This window comes from Oryctolagus cuniculus, chromosome 2 (genome assembly GCF_964237555.1).
Source record: "Oryctolagus cuniculus chromosome 2, mOryCun1.1, whole genome shotgun sequence".
In the NCBI taxonomy this organism is placed as follows: domain Eukaryota; kingdom Metazoa; phylum Chordata; class Mammalia; order Lagomorpha; family Leporidae; genus Oryctolagus; species Oryctolagus cuniculus.
In genome coordinates, this window is record NC_091433.1 from 43,983,358 (window position 1) to 44,003,155 (window position 19,798).

Consider the following 19,798-nt stretch of genomic DNA (forward strand, 5'->3'; position numbering starts at 1 on the left):
CAGTCTGCAGAGCACGTGGTGAGCTCCATGACCCTGGGAGCGCGAAGGGCTGGGTGCAAGAACTTGGAGGACGGGGGAGCACTGTGTTCCCCGCTGGGCTCTCTGCGCCAGGCACGATGCTGGCATCCAGCTGTGCGACCCTGCAGCTCATGACCGCTGCCCACCTTCCTGCAGCCACCATGCCCTCCCTCAGCTTGCAGACCCGTGGCGCAATCAGGACATCTGAGTTCAACCCCGATCCTGCCACCAAGTAGTTGGTTGGCCTCAGGCAAATCACTGCCTTCACTGGGCCTTAGGTGTCTCTCCTTTGCAAAATGTTAAGTGTTGGCCAGGTTGCCCTGAGGGGTCTGTTTTAGTGCATTTGCTGTTGCTATAACTAAATACCACAGACTATGTCATGTGCGAAGACTGATGGTTTATGTGGCCCACAGTTGTGAAGACTGGGAAGTTCAAGATCAGGTGCGTCTGGTGAGGATTTTCCTGCAGTTAGAAACTCCTGCAGAGTCCCAAGGTGGTGCATTACACAGTCAGACAGAGCAGGGGCACTAGCCTGGGTCTCTCTTCCTCTTCTATAAGCCACTGATTCCATCATCCCACCCTCATGCCCTAATCCTAATGACCTGCCCCAAAATCCACCTCCAGTACCATCAATATGACTGTGGATTATGTTCCACTGTGAGTTTCTAAGGGCAAACACCTACTGGGCCTTCTAGATCTTTCACTTGATGACCTAATCCTGGGTCTGGTAACCACTAAGATGTCTATCTTATTTATTTATAAGAGATAGACAGACAGACAAAGAGAGAGATCCCACCCACTGGTTACCTTTTCAAATGCTTGTGATGGCCAGGGCTGGGCCAAGGCTGAGGCCAAAGCCAGGAGCCAGGAACTCAATCCAGGTCTCCCATATGGGTGGCAGGGGCCCAAGCACTTGAGTCATCTTCTATTGCATTTCCAGGCATATAAGCAGGAAGTTGGATCAGAAGCGGAACAGCCAGGACTCAAACCAGCACTCTGATATGGGACGCTGGCATTGTAAGCGGCAGCTTAACCTGCTGTGCCACAACACCAGCCCCCTTTTTTTCTTTTTCATTTATACTCTTTCCACCAATATCTTCCATCCCTGGGGAGGAAGGGGCCTGAAATCCATTTTCTCCCTTAATGACGACTTCATGCAATCGCCTGTAGCCATGCCAGACCTCTTAGAAAATGCATTAATGGAATTCTTTAGTGGGAATAACCTTTGCTATAAACAGTGTTTAGAAGGGTATGCTTGGTCTACCTAACAGTGCTCATGGTAAACAAACCTGGAGCCATGGATTTATAGCATGATGCTGGTGAGGACACCATGGAAATCAAGTCCTTGTTTGTCAATAAGAGGGAGGTATCTCTGACTCGGAAACAGCTCTTCTAAGTGACGTTTCCACGGCCATTGCTTGGAGATCCCAGATGATAAATACAGGCCGGAGCGAGTCTCACTGCAGCCGTAAAGGACCCGGCAAGCAGCACTGGCAGCCTCAGACTCTGCCGTGCCTTTGGAATATTTGTATCGGTGAAATTATTAGGGAAGTTTGATACTGGGCAAGAGATTCGATCCATCAGTTTGACGGACAATCTGTCTCCTGTCATGGCTTCCATTCCCTTCTTTATGTGAGTGACTCTAAAATCTGTTATCTCCTGGCCCAGCCCAGTCACTTGAGCTCAAAACCGTACAGGCAAACAACTACTCAACATCTCTGCTGGGTGCCCAGGGAGAGCTTAAATTCAGCATGTCACGGTCTCAACTCTTCCTTTTATCTCAGCGGAACCAGAAGCTCCACCCCTGAGATGCTCAAATGATGGCCTGAAAGAGAGCAGGCACGGGGTGTGGGGCTGGTGAGGCCCCTGCTCAGATTTGGAGTTCTGTGAGCTCAGAAATCTTGGAAGGCTGTCCAGTCACCCATTACCAGACTAACAGCACCCACGAGCTTTTCTGTCTGCAGCTCAATGTCGTGGGAAAATCCTCTGAGTTTAAAGTGTGCAAGAGTAAGCCTGGGGGCCGGCGCTCTGGTGTGGTAGGTTAAGCATCCGCCTGTGGTGCTGGCATCCCATATGGGCACCAGTTTGAGTCCTGGCTGCTCCACTTCCAATCCAGGTCTCTGCTAATCCACCTGGCAAAGCAGTGGAAGATGGCACAAGTGCTTGGGTATCTGCAACCGCGTGGGAGACCAGGAAGAAGCTCCTGGCTCCTGGCTTAAGATCAGCACAGCTCCAGCCATTGTGGCCATTTGGGGAGTGAAACAGCGGATGGAAGACCTCTCTCTCTCTCTCTCTCTCTCTCTGTAATTCTGCCTCTCAAGTAAATATTTTTTTAAAGGGTAAGCCTGATTCTCTATGCATCATTCAGAACTCTTCCAGTCACATGCCACAGAAAGCAAAGTTTAATAAAGAGAACTTCATTGACTGGTAATTAAAAACCTGTGCTTCTGTGTACAGAACCTGTGCATCTTGTAGTGCCAGAAAGGAAGGAATTGCTCGAACACACACACACATACAGTACCACATGGACAGGGGTATGACACACACACACACACACACACACACACAGTACCACACAGACAGGGGTACCACACACACACACACACACACACACACCACCACCACACTGACAGGGGTACATCTAAGGGGCACAAGATCCCACTGAAAGAGCACTCAATGGCCAAGCCTGGGACAAGTTGAACAATAAAACAAACAAACAAACAAAAATATATATATATATGTGTATATATATATAAACCCAAAGCAAATAATAAATGTTCATGCATCCATGCTGATAGAAAAGGCTGATTGAATTAAGTGACACATGTGAGAGACGAAACAAGTCTGCCACAGGGAAAAATTTCAAATAAATTATATAGATACTCTGCCCTAAAGGAAGAGGAGCATAACTCACTCCCTCACGTGGGCAATGCACGGTGACGCCTGTCGAAGAATACAGAGTGGAAGACGAGCAGAATGAGGAGCTCTCTAGGAGAGACAACACCTGCCCAGGTGAGCAAGGTCAACCCCAGCAACTGTCAAGTCCTGCTAGTGGGAGCTATCTGTCATTTGATGTGATGACATTGGCACTTAATCCTTGTGAGCTTCCTCCCCACCCGTAACTCCAACATAATAAGAAAAATTAGGAAAGTTCCAACAAAGGAGCATCCTATAACCTACCTGATCAGAACACCATCAAACTGTCACGGTCATCAAAAACAAGGAAAGTCTGGGAAAGACGTTTGCTGCAGCAGTGTTAAGACATGGCTTGGGATGTACACAGCCCATATCAGAGTACCTGGACTTGAATCCCAGGTCGGCTCCGAATTCCAGCTTCCTGCCAAAGTGCGTCCTAGGAGGCAGCGGGAATGGCTCACGTGGTTGGGTCCATGCATCCATGTTGGAGACCCAGATGTGTTCTCACCTCCTGGCTTTGGTTTGGCTCAGCCTTGGCTGTTGTGGGCCTTTTGGGAGTAAACCAGTGGATAGGGAGATCTCTGTCTCTCTGTCTCTCTCAAATAAAACAGACAGCAACAGCATGGAAAATCTGAGAATCTCTCACAGCCAAGAGGGGCCCGAGGACACATGACAGCTGAGTGTCATTTTTGCATCTTAGGGACCCTGGAATTAAAAAAAGGACATCAAAACTAGAGAAATGTGAATAAACTGTGGAGTTTAGTTAATGATAATATATCCAAGTTGATTCATTGTTACTAATGCAAGATGTTAATAGCAGTGGGATTTGAGGGAGATAGAAAAGAGGTGGCGGGGCCAGAGCTGTGGCACAGCAGGTTAAAGCCCTGGCCTCGAAGTGCCCGCAATCCCATATGGGCGCCAATTCAAGTCCCGGCTGCTCCACTCCCGATCCAGCTCTCTGCTGTGGCCTGGGAAAGCAGTAGAAGATGGCCCAAGTCCTTGGGCCCCTGCTCCCACGTGGGAGATCCGGAAGAAGCTCCTGGCTCCTGGCTTTGGATCGGCGCAGCTCCGGCCGTTGCGGCCATCTGGGGAGTGGACCAGCGGATAGAAGACCTCTCTCTCTGTCTCTAACTCTCTCTGTATCTCTGTCTTTCAAATAAATAAAATAAATCTTAAAAAAAAAAAAAAACCCAGTGGCTCATGTGGGAACGTGGGATGCCAGTGTCCCAGGCAGTAGCTTAACATAATGCCAACCTTTAAAAAAAAAGAGAAAGAAAGAAAAAAGAAAAGAGGTGGTGTATGAAAACTTTGTGCCCCTGCCTTCACTCTCAGGGAAGTCACCTCCCCTGGGAGCCTTGGAAGCTCCAGGCTTAGGTGGCACTGAGTGTCAATCCCAGCGGTCAGAGAACTGCTCTGTGTCTTGGTGGATGTGCACAGAGGGGAACTGCAGGTACCCCTGAGGCTGTAGGTGGGCACACTCTGATGGGACACCCATGATCACTGGGGGACAGGACTCATTCACTGCATAATGTTTAAGCTTACAACCCCCTTGTCGTGGTCAAGCGTTGCCATGGTTGAATGCGAAATGGCAACACTGATCCTACCTCACTATGGTAGTAGCCCATACAACATACAACATACAACATACAATCCTTCCAGGGTGCTGCAGAAAAACAGAATGAATAGGATGTGTGTACACAAGTGTGTATAGGAGGAGTCTTCAAAAACTCCACAGAAAATATGTACTATGAATAAGCTGTGGGTGGATTTCAACAAAAGTTTTTTGGACCAAAATAAGCTTGGCTTTCAGTTCCATTTTCCATGAATGTTTTGAAGTCTCCTTGCATATCCACACATCCTATTAATTATATGTCTAATAAGGAGTTGGCTCACTTGATTATGGGGACTGGCAGGTGCAGCTCTGCTGTGTGAGCTGGCAGACTCAGGACCTGGGAGAGCCAACGCCGCAGATCCAGCTGGAAGGCCAGAGGCAGAGACACAGAAAGTCAGTGGTGCAGCTACAAATCCAAAGGCAGTCTGCTGGGAAGTTCCCTCTTTCTCTGCAGTGGGGGGCGGGGGACAGTCTTTTTGTTCCATTGAGACTTCCACCTGATTGGATGAGGCCCATCCACACGATGGAGGGCAACCTGCTTATTCAAGTTCATTGAGTTAAATATTCGTCTCATCCAAAGACACCCTTGCCCCCAGGACGACAGACAGAATTAGCCCCAGGCACCCTCACACAGTGGCTTAAGTTCCTCCCACACGGCAGAACTGATGGCGTGTTTACACTTCCCTTAAGGACAACTTGTGTCTTCCGATTATGCAACCTTAAGTTTTCCTCTGCATCCTAGTTTTTTTTGAAGTCCTCTCTTCTGAAGCAGACAGGCCTGCTCTCTGTTCCCTCTGCTCTCTACGAGTTGCCAGTCCTCTCTCCTGGCTCACCCTGGAGCCACACTGATAATGCTCTCCTCCAACTGGCCCATCCCATGCTCTCTTCTTCATCCCCCAAAGGCGTGCTTCTCCTTTCGGCGGCTGCTTCCCTGTGGCTCACTTCCTGCTGGGTTCTGGCCAGGGCACAGCCCCCCTGTGTGTTCTGCAATGCTCGCTCCCAGCTGCTCCACGCCCTCTGCATCACCGTGTACAAGCAGCACCTGGGGAACAGGCTCCTGCGTCTGCTCATTGAGACTGAGCGCTGCCCTGGGCCTCTCTCCTCTGGGTTTGGATGCTTGAGCTCCCACCAAAGGGCCTCTGAGGAAATGCAGAGCTTTCCATGGGAGTGTGGACTCTTGCCTGACCTACAGCACAGCTGACACTTCCGAAAGAGACTTCCTGTTCTCCTTCTCCCCACTCTAACCCTACTGCTCCAGTGATCCTACAGTACCAGTCCCCATAAGTCCTCTTTCCAGAAGCTCCTGGGAACCTGGGACTTGGCTTCCCAAGCACACCAGCCAGGCAGGCTCAGGGGAGGTCAACCATCCAGGACGGGCACCATCGAAGGACACCTTCGGGGTCCGTTCCCCTTTTCTGTTCATGGCGCCCTGATTTCTGTTTGGGGAAGCATCTTCTCCCCCCTTCCCATGTCAACATAGTTCTGAATGGATGGCCCCTGCTGGGTCCTGGGGTGGGCATGTGAGTCGGGCCTACCCTAACAGAATATCGCTGTTGGCCAGCGTTTGCAGCAGCAAAGGGTTGTGGGCTTTATGCCTCTTGAGAGCAAGGCCGCAGCCCATGCTACAGTTGTCTGCCACAGGGCTTGCACTTTCTACTGGGCTGCTAAGCCGGTAGGATGCAAATTGGAGGTACTGGTGGTCATTCTGGCCACCGCTTCGAAACTCTTTCGAGGGTGATAGCCACAGTCAACGCTCCCTGCCAACATCTTAGAATCAGCAGGGCCTAAAGTCCTCATATCACCCCTGTTCATCCATTTGCTTGTTTCCTGTTGCATGTACCTATTCATACCTCTTTTAGACTTAAACCAGTCGGAGTCGGCTAACAGTCGCCTGGAATGAAAAGAGCCCTGACAATGCAGTGACCCGCAGCCCAGCCCCACACTGGGGCTCCCGCCTGACTTTCTGATCTTCCTGTTCTCAGCCTCTGGTCCTGGCCCTTTCATCTGCGTGGTAGCCAGTCCTTGTGCCGACAGCACGTTCTCGGCGCAGCCTCCTTCGGTTAGAGCATATAATCTGTTTTATTTTCAGCAGGAAATGGCTCCAAACAAGAACCCGAAGAACAGAAGACACAACAGGAGCCAGAACCTGAGGCAACCTGGCGCTGGGGATTCGGAGGCCTGAGAGCCCGCTGGTTTCTCTTTAGGGACGTTTTCTTGGTTCTTAGAATCCAAGGGACTTCCCTGCTGCTGGGTCACGTTATCGATCCAGTGGATGTAGTTCACCAACAAGGTGTATATTCCCGGAACATTCTTCTCACCACAGCTCCTGCCCCAGCTGATGATACCCACCTGGTACCACTTCTTCCCAGGACTTTGGGTGCAGACAAGAGGTCCCCCACTGTCACCCTGTGGGCAGAGAACAGGTCAGGAGTGAGTTTTCTTCCAAACTACCCATCTGAAGCTGAGCCCATTAGGTGGAAGATAATTCATTCATCTTCCCTACTCCAGACTGCCAGTGTCCACCCCATCCCAGCAACTTGGGAGGAACATGCTGCTGTTAAATTCGCTTTGGGAGTTGTGGGTTGTAGAGTATGGAGGTGTCATTAAGCCACCAGTTGCACAAATTGTATCTTATATCAGAGAACCTGGGTTTAATTCCCAGCTCTGGATTCTGACTCCAGCTTCCTGCCAATGCAAATCTCAGGAGACAGCAGGTGATGGCTCAAATGGTTGGGTTCCTGCCACCCACCTAAGAGACCTGGATTGAGTTCCTAGCTCCTGGTTTCAGTCTGGCCTAGCCTTGGCTATTGCAGGCATTTGAGCAGTGAATCAGTGGGTGGGAACTTTCTCTCTCTCTCCCTATATTTCACTATCTCTCTGACCCTTAAATAAAATAAATTTTTAAAATCAATAAATAAAATGGGAGCAGATATTTTGGTGCAGAGGGTTAAGTGGCCACCTGACACTGGCATTCCATACTACATGAGTGCTGAATCGAGGCCTGACTGCTCTGCTTCAGATCCAGCTTCCTGCCAATGCACCTGGGAAGGCAGCAGATCATGATCCAAAGTGCTTGGGCCCCTGCCACCCATGTGGGAGACCTGGATGGAGTTCTTGGCTCATGGCTTCAGCCTTGGCCAGTCCTGGCTGTTGTAGCCATTCAGGGAGAGAACCAGTGGGTAGATCTTTGCCTCTCTTTTTTTCTCCCTCTCTCACTCGGCTTTTCAAAATAAATAAAATAAATCTTTAAAATAACTAATTCAATAAAAATATAAAAGACTACCAACATTAAAACATAATAAACCAATAGAGTGTGTGTCTGTGTATGGGACAGGACTATAAAGGGAAGAGGAAGAGGGTGGGCTTGGTGAGAGACAGCCTCAGGGCAGCACAAGGGGCAGGGTGGGACAAGGGAGTCAATGTTTTGCAGGCAGAGGGAAGAGTGAAGACTTGTTCTGTGGGTCTTAACAAATCAGCAGCTCAGGAAAGCATTGCAAGGAATGGGGAAAAAAAAAAACCAGAATATGAGAAACGTGGTTAGGATGATGAATTGGGTCTGCTTTGATGTTCTTCCAGGGGCATGGGGGGAATGGCATTTCTCTGAAATTCTTGGGTGTGGGTGTTTGCAAGGGGCAAGTCAGCTAAGCTTCCTGGAATACATGGCCCTGCAGGATGGAACCACGTGGTTCTGTGACTCACACCATCATCCAGTTATGCAGAGACTACGTACCAAGTCCCTACCACGTACCATACGCACGTACGGCTTCCTTTCTCATAGGAGGAAAATGAGCACCAAGGAGAAGTGGCCTTGCTGAAGGTTATATGTAGCTGGGCTAGAGCCGGAAGCCAGGACTTTTCCGATGCTAAAGCCTGTGCCTGCTCTTTCCGCTGTTGCAACACTACTCTCTTGCTGAAGGACCTGGGCAGTTTCAGCCTTGCAAGTGGCCTGTAATCAGTGGAGAGGTGGTCTCCCTTTCCATGACCCTAAAATGGTGGCTAGAGAGAACGGAGTCTGCCAATGATTTCCAACGGCAGCCAAGGACGATGGACATTTCCTGGCTATGCTCCAGGTGCAGTGTCAGCTCCTGGATTCTTCCCCTCATCAACAGCTCTGTGAGGTGGGCATTTTGACCTCCATTTTGTGAGTGCAGAGAGAGAGGTGGATAGAAACCAATAGGACCTGGTCGCTGGTCATGGATGGACACTGGGCACGGATGGTGAGGATGAATTCCAAGGCTGTAGGCTGCAGTGAATGGAGATAAAATGCAGGAGGAGACAATGAGTCATTGGTGTTCCAGTCCACTGTGGCTTGATTGTGAAATGCACCACTGGGGGGGTGGGCAGCAGATCGTCCTGGGTATCTGCAGCAAGCTGTGGCTTGAGGCTGCTCAAGGAAGCTTAGCAAGGTAAGCCCAAACCAAAATTACCTTTTCCAGAATAGAACATTGCCTCTGACACTCATCTGCTTTTTGTGGGAGTGCATGTGTTCTTTTCTTTGTGCTAATTCCGTTTCAAAGTCATGGGGCAAGAACAAAGTCAATGGAATTTCCACTCAAATACTCCTTCCATGAAAGTTGTTTTCATCATGTTATCCATCTTATGAAGGCATGTTATAAAAATCTGATTAGAATATTGCCTTTGATTTTTCATTTCTTTACATATCAGGAAGAGGACTGTCCTTGGGTAAGTAGGTAAGTTAATTTTATAAGCTTCAGTTTGCACATCATTAAAATGGAGATAATCTCCGTGGAATCCCAAGACTGTGGGCAGATGAAATGAGAACCGTCTATAAATCACTCTGCATAGGGCCTATGTAGTAAATGTTCCAGAAATGGAGGGTTATTATTTTACCCTTGCAAATGACAAGTGTTACTTGTGTATTCAGGAAACACAGATTCCTTTAACAGACTGCTGGTGCAGAGGGCCATCTGTAAATACGTACCTTGGAAAGAAAGAAAGGATTGCCCCAAAAGGCTAAGAGTCAAGGGCTAAGTCCATCAGCCAGGGACGAATCTGGGAGAAACTTGCTGACAAATCACAAGAGCCTCCCAAGCCCACTGCTGGGAGATCCATTGCCCCACACGATCACTCCTGTCCTGCTGGGGTAGAAGTGGATGACCTGGCTTCCAAGCCTGGCCCCATCACTACTGGATGCTGAACTTTGGGCAAATGATGTATAATCTGAATCCCTGTTATCTTATTTGTTCTACAGGGAGAGTGAGACCTGTCTGGCCTATCTCACAGGGTTAAGAAGAAGACAAAATTACTGAATATAGCCAAAGAGCTATAGAGTTACTACAGTGCTTCTCATCCTTCCAGACAGTGAATGGAATGACTAAGGAATAAAGAAGTCATGTTTCTCATCTGTAAAGCAGAGTTAGATTCAATGGCTTTGTACATTCTTTCTTGGCTCTAAATGTCTGTAATTCTAAAAGTCTGGGATTCCATGGAGTAGAACAAGACTTCATCCAGCTGTCACGGGCGATGTGTTCAAGACAATGTTCTCAGGAGAAGCCCAGGTCTCCAATCCAAGTCAGCTTGGCAGTCCTATAACCAAACTGCTCAGTAACCCAGTGGCTGCCAACCGCAGACTCTTGGGATGCCTCAGGGTCTCTCACAGATGTCTCCCCTTCAATGGATGCTTGGCTGACAGGTACCGACAGCCGGCTTGTTTGGTTCTTTTATTTGACCAACACTTTTTGGACACTGCGCTAGGCACCAGAAATTCACCCACCATTAAGACCTGTCTGCTGAAGCTGGAGAGACTCAAGAGCATGGGCAGCCACAAGTCCACTGTGATGCCCACTGACCAGGAGAGACTCCCATGGGGCATCACATTCCTCATTGCACATGTGCTTGACTTTAGATTCTGCTTGGCTGTACCACTTAAAAGTTATTTTCTAATTGAACTTTTAAATATAATTGTAATTCTAAATTTCAAAGATAATTGAACTTGTACAGATAATTGTAGATCCACAGCAGTCATGAAAAATAATGCAGGGGCCGGTGCTGTGGCGCAACGGGTTAATGCCCTGGCCTAAAGCACCAGCATCCCATATGGGCACCAGTTTGAGATCCAGCTGCTCCACTTCCAATCCAGCTCTCTGCTATGGCTTAGGAAAGCAGTAGAAGATGGCCCAAGTCCTTTGGGTCCCTGTACCTGCGTTGGAGACCCAGAAGAAGCTCCTGGCTCCTGGCTTTGGATCGGCACAGATCCAGCCATTGCAGCCAATTGGGGAGTGAACCATTGGATGGAAGACCTCTCTCTCTCGTTATCTGCCTCTCCTCTCTCTGTGTAACTCTGACTTTCAAATAAATAAATAAATCTTAAATAAAAAGAAAAAGAATGCAGGGATTCTCACGTGCTCTCAGTGTCTCCCAATAATATCTTGCAAAACTGCAGCACAAAATTACATTTTGACATAGCCCAGACACAGAACATCTCCATCACCACAGGGATCCTTCATGTTCCCTTTTTGTAGCCAATAACCAATAACCCTCCCTTCCCCAGCTCCTTAACCCCTGGCAACCACTAGTCTGTTCTCTCTTTAATTTCATCATTTCAAGGATGTTCTGGGATTGGAATCATACACTGTTGGATTCTATTTGGGATTTGGCTTGTTTCACACAGTAGTCTGTCTCTGAAGATCTACCCATGTTGTTGCATGGGTCAATAGTTTTCTTCCTTCATGTTGCTGCATAGTATTTCATGGTATGGATATACCGGTTTGTTTAACCTGCCACACTGAAGGACATTTGTTTCCAATATTTGGCTATTAACATAAACACTCCCGTACAGGTTTTTATATGAACTATATGAATCTAAACCTTTATTTCTCTAAAAAATAAAGTTCAAATGTGACATTTTCTGGAATGCAGGGTAAGATGTTTAGTTTTTTATAAAACTAAAAGACTGTTTTTGACAATGGCTGGACCACTGTAAAATTCTGCCAGCAATGACCTAGTTTCTTTACAACTTGGCCAGCATTGCTGTTACCACGTTTCATTTTTGGCATTCTCAGATATGTGTCGTGATGCCTCAACGTGGTTTTAATTTGCATTTTGCATCCCTCTGATGACCACTGAAGCTGATCATCTTTCCATATTCTTATTTGCTATTTACATATTCTCTTTGGTGAAATGCCTGTTCATGTATTTTGTCCATTTTCTAACTGGATTACATCTTTTCCTCTTTGTTTTTGTTTTTTCTGTTGAAGGTGAGAGTTCTTTAAATATTTTACATAAAATTCTTTTTGTCTGTATCTTGTCTTTTAATTCTCTTAACAGAATCAGAAGCTTTTATCTTTGGTCAAATCCAGTTTTTCCTTTCATGAATTGCACTTTATCATGTCTAAGAATTCTTTACGTAGCCCTCAGTTTTTTGTGTTTTTTTTTTTTCTAAATGCTTTTATAGCTTTACAGTTAAGTGCATAATATATTTTGAGTTAAATTTTAAATGAGTTTTTTACTTTACGAATTAAAGACTCTCAATTTTTTATAAAGCACTCTTTGCTAGAGTTTTTTTATTTCTCCTTATTTTTATTTTAGTTTTTTATTTTTCCTATGTTTATCAATAAATTGAATCCAGGTATAATAGTTTAACTCTGTATTCCAGTTGTGATAGATCCTGGATATGTTGGCCATTATGTTACAGGACTGTTTCCTCTTTAAATCTTCTAACAGGACTCTCATGAAAATGGAATAGCAGAAGGGGGTGTCAACTTTTTTTTTTTTTTTTTTTGAAAGTTAGAGTTACAGAGAGAGAGGGAGAGGGACAGGGATAGAGAAAGAGAGAGACAGAAAATGAGAATCTCCCAGCCATGGGTTCATTCCCCAGATAGCTGCAAAGGCCAAGGCTGGGTCAGGCTGAAGCCAGGAGCCAGAAATTTCTTTGGGGATCCATATGATTCCTCTATGGACCTCAAATCACCCTTGGCTTTTTGTTGTTGAAGCATTCTCAGATATGGGAATAGTCTTATGTGTTTCCCTAGAGTCCCTGAAGAAGCCCAGAACCATGTGTGCCAGAGACTCCCAGGTGTGCACACATAGCTCCAAGTGTGCTGTTCCCATAACGAGCACCCAGAGTCTCCACAATCCCTTTTCCCACCCCCTGCCGAAAGGCCCTGCTCTCCCACTCTTTTTCTAGACTGTTGATTGTCTGTCCCCAGTGGAGAGAGGATACCATGCTGCAGCAGCCCCGGTGCAGGGGCCTGGAGGGTGAGGGAGCGGTGCTCCTCAGTTACCTGGCAAGAATCATAAGTCTTGTTATCATATCTAGCACACAGCATATTGTTGGTGAGTTTTGGAAACACCTTGGTACATTTCCCCCAATCCATGATGACCATTGGCACTTTCATCATATCCGTCGTCATCGAGTATTTGTCACCTGGCCCAGAGAGAAAGCACATTAGAAAAGCCATTGGCAGTAAGTCCCCGTGCTGATGGTGCAGCTGGCTGTGCCTCAGCCCGCCCTGCAGCAGCCCCTCCCACGGCCCTTCCCATTCCTCAGCGTCCCTCTCTCCATTTCCTTTAGGTAACCCCAGAGCAGAAGTTTACTGTTCCATCACCCCAAACTTTCCCAAACAACTCCTCACCTACTGGAATTATTTCTCCCATTCCAAGCCATATGCCTACTTCCAGGAAGGTTTCCAGCTAAGACCCCAGCCAGCCCTTAGAGGATCAGCCTCTCTGTGGCAATGGCTGGTGACCACTTCTCAGCATAGTCCTGCCTCGCCCATGCATCTGCCTGCTGCTGCTTCCATTGCATCAGCATGGTGGCTCACTCACACAGGGCCGTGGACAGGGGCTGTGCACCCCTGGTGAAAACACTTCAGTCCTCCAGCCAGCGTAGGCACTTTGGCTGCTGGTCCCAGGAATTTGCCTGGACTTCTCTTTATCTCATTAATTCTGGCCACACAGAGATTTCAAAATCCTTCCCCTTACTGAGTATTTTTTAATCAAGTATGCACCCTCTGCCTTTCTAATTTTTTTGAAAAAATTATTTTTATTTGCAAAGTTGAAAGGGGGAGGAAAGGAAAGGAAGGGGGGAACGAGAGAGAGAGAAAGAGGGAGAGGGAGATCTTCTCTCTTCCCAAAGATTTAGTTCACTTCCCAAATGGCCAGAACTGCCAGGGCTGGGCCAGGTCGAAACTGGGAGCCTGGGACTCTAACCAGGTCACCCATGTGGGCAGCAGGTACCCAAATAATTGAGTCATCAACTGCTGCCCCCCAAAGTGCACGTTAGCAGGAAGCTGGAATAAGGAGCAAACCCAGACTCCAATGTGCATTATAGGCATCTCAAAGGACATCTTCGCCACTGTGCCAGATGCCCACTCCTGCTTTTAACTTGTGCGTTATGCCTGGAGCCCATAGTCACGTTCTACCAGTTTCCTCCTGGTTGCTAAGCTCTGGAAACACCTACAGTCTTCGAGGCCCCAGCTCACTGCTAACATCCCTATGGGTCCAGACTCCCACTTAGGCCTGACTTGGTGCTCTGCTCCCCTCCCGTATGTGTGATTTCATGGAGTCTTCTCTGGGCAGAATCCAGGGGGCCTTTCATCACACCTCCCTGTCTAGGAGTACTTGGTCCTATTCTGGTCAAGTATCAACATGACAGCCAGCAACAACAGATGCACTTTGAAGAAAAACTGGGCAACACTCTGAGCTAGCCAAAGCCGAGCCCAGGGTAGGTTTCTCGAATGCCTGTAGGGATCAACTGACAAACAGCAATGAGCAACTCCAAGGGGGACGTTCGAGAAGAAAGAGTAGACGGATCTCTGGCTAACTGAGGTTTGACTCTGATCAAATAAGACTGCTCTGAGTTGGCTGAATAAGGCCACACCCAGGCACTGGCTCAGAGCTGGCATCTCAGAGGTTTCCGTGGCACTCAGAGGCAGCAGAGAGCACGGGGACTGGCTTCAACACAAGTCCCTTTCTCCTCCCACCTTTCCTTGTCTCTCCTGTCCACTTTCCGCCTCTCTCCTTTGGATTTAGCGCTCGTCCTAACAGCTATTGGGAGACGCTCAACTGTAGCGTACCAGCCTTGGTTTGGCCCCAGCCTGCCACCCAGCACTCATGCCACTTGGAAGGGCTGGTCAGCGTGGGCATGCAGATGGGCACTATCAGGTCACTGAATGTGATGGGTGAGGACAGCAGCAGCAAGGCGATGTCGTTGTCCAGGCTGTCTCTTTGAAAGTTCTTTGGGTAAATTATGCTGGTGACGCTCCTTTCTTCCCGGTGTGCGCTGGTTAAGTCATTGGTCCCCATCACGATTTTCAGGTCTGTCACTCTGATGGTGTAGAAGAGGGGGCGTTGGAGAGAAGGGAAGTCAAAAAGTGTGCAAAGTTTGCTCTGCCCCTCCTCCCAGCCCCAACCTAAACTTCAGACCATTCTGGGGGCCTTCAGGGCTGATCCTGCTGGGACCAGGACTCAAAAGGTGTGAGAATTTGAAAAAAAAAATAGAGGGCAAAACAGCCAGTGAGCAGACCACAGCTATGCTTACTGCTGCCTCTGGGGTGCCAGACGTGAACAGGGTCCTCCTGTCTAATGGAGTCAGGGCTCAGATTAGGGCACTCTGGGGAGCTCATAAAAGATGACTTGGCACAGGCCAAATGAACCTTTGGGAGGGCAAAACGCCAATCCCTCTATTTGCATCAACTGGTCTACCAACCACCTAGCAACCCAGACAGGGTTTAATTTAGAACTGCTGCTGCATAAAGCAGAAAGCGCCTTTGGGGATAAGTCATCATCCTGGGCCCCCCTCCAGGCAGAATGGCCTTGAACTTTCCCATAGCTGATTCTTCAGCCTTGCCTGACAGCCGGTGCCACAAGGGCCCTTGGTTGTGCCCAGTTTCCATCCCTCCTTTAAAGTCAGCCTTTCTGTGTATATTCCAACTTTCTGGAGGTGACGTGGCAGAAAGCATGGGTGTTGGAGCCAGAATTTGAATTCTATGTCTACTTACTAAGAATGTACTGGGGGTGAATCATCTAACTTTATCAGACCTCAGTTTCCCTGTCCATAAATTAGTGATTCACTCTATGAGCCTCAGGTGGCCACTGTATGATTCAAGGAATTCATAAACTTGCTCAGCAGGGTCCCCTGCTCTTGGCTCGTCATCAGTAAATGCTAGGTGGTCCACCAATCTCATGGAGCACAGAGAATGTTTCACAAGGAATAGGGAATGAGGCAATCAGATGGCACACAAAGCCAGGCTTCTAGAATTCGAATTTCCTCCTAGAAGGACTCGCACACCCTGGGAGAGGCAGATGGACCAAACCCTTCAGTTCCATCGAGCCACAGGTTTTCCAACAGAAAGGTGTGACCTCGGGGCAGCTGTGGTCATTGGCCATTGGGGTCAATAAGGAAGGCAAAGCCTCAGGTTGGCTGCCTCCTTGTCTCCAAGGCAGGAGGGCATGGGTGGGAGCTATATGTGTCCAACTCTGCATGGAACAGTGCTAAGAGTTCTCTCTGCCATCAGGTCTGGCTGAGTGTGTGCATGCCCCAGGGCTGGGCCCTTGGTACTCACACTAGCATCTCAGAAGACACGCAGTGAGCAGCCGTGAGGATCCACTGTGTGCTGAGGATAGAGCCGCCGCAATAGTGAGTTCCTGACTGAATGCTCACCTGCCACGGGAACTCACCCACCTCAGCCTCCGTCCCCGCTATGATTCTGGAATGCTGAGTTCCGTGCTCAAAAACAGGTCTTACACCGCACCCTGGAGGGAAAGGAGAAGAATGGAAGGGAAAAGACGCACGGCTTAGACCACGTCCAGCACGGGTCAGGCCCTGGGCTGGGGGGAGATGAGGGTTGTAGGCAGGCAGCATCATCCCCACCACAGAGAACGGGACACAGAGGCTGGTCCAGCGAGGCGTCCCTCCCGCTACGAGGGAGCTGACAGATGCTTTCATTTGGTTGCTCTGAGCTCAGGACCAGGGTCTGAAGCACCGGCTTGGACTCCACCCGGCACTGTGAGCTCAGCTGAGTCTCTGAGCTTCTGCTCTCATCCGGCACACATTGGAGAGGATGCTCTCCAGAGGCAGCTCTGACAGGGAAGGCAGGAAAGCAGCCGCTCCCAAAGCTGTCCGCATGCTAACGGGCCCTGCTCAGGAGCCTGAAACGATGTGTAACTTTGCCAGATAACAACGGACCTAGGAGACGGAATGAAGGTTTCTAATCAAGCAATCCCAATACGGGGAAAGTGTGCAGGATGTAGGGGAAGAGGCAGAAGAAAAGCCAATCAGAATCCGTTGTGCGGCGGAAGAAAGGTGCAGGGAGAGGCAACATTGCTGGCTTTAAGACAGACACAGGTGGCCCAGAGCAACCTCTGGAAGTTGGAGAGGCCGTGGCCAAGTCTCCCCCAGAGCCTCCCCAATGGGCCCCGACACCTTGAATTCAGCCCTGGGAGACCCGGGTTGGCATTCCGCCCTCCAGAACTGTAAGATAAGAGAGTTGTGGTGACTTGTGTTACAGCAGCCCTGGAAATGACTATTCCCAGGAAGCCACAAGGGTGGCACAGGAAGTGCCAGAATCTCCTGCAAAGTCCTGAATGGTCCAGGCTGTCCATGAGGAGCAGCTCCATCCCCGGGGGCTGGGAACAAAGACTGCAGCGGCCCGAGCCAAGGAGAGATTCACTGTCCAGAGAGGCCTGGTCCAGCTCCTCAACCCCACAGGGGACACATGCATTGAAAGCTGCTGACTTGCATGCCCGCTGTATGTTCTGGAACAAGGCACAAGTTTGACTCTAAAGAGCCCAAGACCCCGTCTTCTCTCTCCCCCTCCCTCCCTCTCTGGTTTTCCCAACACCAGCTCCGCAGCAGCTTTGAGGACTTTGCAGGATGGGTTGGAGTGAGCCAGGGGTACTCACTGCTGGCTTCAGAGACCTGGGATGAGAACTCAGCCCTGTGTGTGAAGAGCCTTCAGCTGTGCATACATGCTCACTCCACGACTTTTGGATCTGCACTTCCTCCATTTGATGTCCCAATCACACGTCTGAGCGTTTGCTCGCTGTATGTCAGGTACAGCTACAAGCACCTCACTGTTAGGACCACACTAGGAGTAGGTACTCTTGCGTGCACTCTCATTTTACGGTTGGCATCACTGAGGCACAGAAAGCTCACGTAGTTTGCTCAAGGTCACACAGCAGGTCAAGGCTAAACCAAGACTTGAACCAGACAGTCTGGCATCAGAGCTGGTGCTCTTGCTACCCAATGCTGCCGTCTGCCCGGAAGGTTCTCTCTCACATGGCCTGCATCACTCCCTCACTTTGTTCAGGCCCCTCCCCAGAGCCGTCTCCAGAGGATCTGTGTCTACCAGAGCCCCTCTTGTCCTTGGTGACTGTTTATCTGCTGCCCTGCATTACGCTTCTACGTTGTGTGGTCGCCCTGAGGACGCATCCACCCCTGGTCCTTGTTTCCTGGCCCTGGTCCCAGGATGCAGCTCTGCGAGGGGAAGGTGGCATCGTCTGTCTTGCCGCGCTGCGTCCTCAGGCCTGGAACCACACCTGGCACAGAACAGTGGCCCTCTGATTCCATGATGCCACTTCTGGACACTCAGCCTAAAGGAAACTTCTGGAATGCACCAAACACACATATTTGAAGGAGGTGCACTGCCGTAAACTTCTTAACAGACAAATTGAAAACAACCTAATGTTACGATTACATGATTAAAATATAGGAGGAGGAACCGCTTCTCGGCCATACAAGTTATGCTCGTGGGGAGTTTCTAATGATGCAGGAAAATGCTTGTGATTCAAAGTTGAGTGGAAAAAGTCAGGAGGAAACCATATTTTAAAACTCACAATTTCATCAGGTTAAAAATCTCAACGTGGAAGTGTGGGAGAAAATGCATCAAAACCAAGAGGCAATTGTGAGCCGGGTTGCATGGTGGGCGGCTGGCATGAGTATCCACTCCATTTGTCTCTGAGATGCACAACAGGGCACCTGCTAAGAGCACAAGGCTCTGCAGTCAGACAGCTCGAGCCTCTTGCTTGTAAACCATTTGGAGGAAGCTGCGAACCCTTCTCTTCAGTCCTGAAATGGGCATAACACCCTGTCCCATAAAACAGAAGAGTGGATGAGATAACGGTGTTGAAATCCTCACAAAGTGCTTGGGGCGCAGTACCTTCTCCTTCTCTTCGATCCTGAAATGGGCATAACACCCTGTCCCATAAGACAGATGAGTGGATGAGATAACTGGTGTTAAAGTCCTCACAGAGTGCTTGGGGCGCAGTCCCTTCTCCAGCCGCTGCGCAGGCCGTGTTCTGGGCAAAAGGCAGTGTGCACAGTGGGGAAAGGCCGGGTGCTCACCAGGCAAAGGGGACTTGAGTTTGTGGGAAGATACATGCAGCTACATGTGTTTATTTTGGTGTGAAAAATATTTTCAAAATACATGCATAGATCTTATAATATACATTGCCCATGAACTTTCTGAAGACCCGTCACAGCTCTGCCGATTTCTTGCAGTGTGACTCTGGACAAATCCCGAGCCTGTCCTGCTCCAATGCTAAGAGCAGGATCCCCCCCCTGTGGTGGTGTGGACATTTGCCTGTGGGAAAGTGCTTGGCCAATGACGGCTGCTTCTAAGTCATCCAGCCTCCTTCCAGCCTTGGCCATCCCTTAGCGAGACCAAGGACCTACCGGCAGCTGTGGAAAGCTGACTGCTGAGAACGGAAGTGCCCCTGAACTTGACTACGGTGAGCTACGCTTCTGCGTTGAGTCTGTAGCTCTTGGGAGACTTCGTGCTCCATGACCCCCACCCTCTGAGCTGAAGGACTGATGGTTGGCTCATTCCATGCACTCCCTTGTGCCTTGGGATTCAAAACCAAGACTCAAGTTCACACAGGGGAAACACTGGGCTGGGCATTAGAAGAGAGAGAGAAGTGGCTTCAAGGAGGGGTGGATGGGAAAACATCAAGCTAGGTCCTTGTGCCCTGGCCTTCAAGGAGCCAGTTAGCAAATCCATGAGCTCGTGTCCAGCTCTGTCCCTTTGGTCCTCACGCTCACCACTGACTGGATGAAGGGAGGTGAGGAGGCCAGCTCTCAGGCCCAGCCCTGCCTGCGACAGCTGCTCTGGCCCCTGGGAGAAGAGTCCACCTACCGAGATCTTTTCCGTTGGCCCGGGAAAGGAGCAGGAAAATTGAGAACAGGAGCATGGCCCTTGCTGTGCTGTGGGCCTGGGAGGTTACGGAGGCTGGGGCCGAGGGGAATAGTGCTGCATTCTTAGAGCCACAGCCCTGCTGGTGATGTCACAGTGG

General features: G+C 49.2%; 1 protein-coding gene across 1 annotated transcript; it reads right to left on the reverse strand.

Annotated features, from left to right (window-relative positions):
- Positions 1 to 6,606: 6,606 nt before the first annotated feature.
- On the reverse strand, positions 6,607 to 19,797 carry PRSS55 (serine protease 55). Its single transcript, XM_008248975.4, has 5 exons — positions 19,642 to 19,797; positions 16,072 to 16,261; positions 14,584 to 14,834; positions 12,790 to 12,932; positions 6,607 to 6,952 (listed from the first exon to the last, which is right to left on the reverse strand). Exons 1-5 carry the CDS (start codon positions 19,694 to 19,696, stop codon positions 6,632 to 6,634), a joined length of 960 nt encoding a protein of 319 aa, XP_008247197.1. The 5' UTR covers positions 19,697 to 19,797; the 3' UTR covers positions 6,607 to 6,631.
- Position 19,798: the final 1 nt, after the last annotated feature.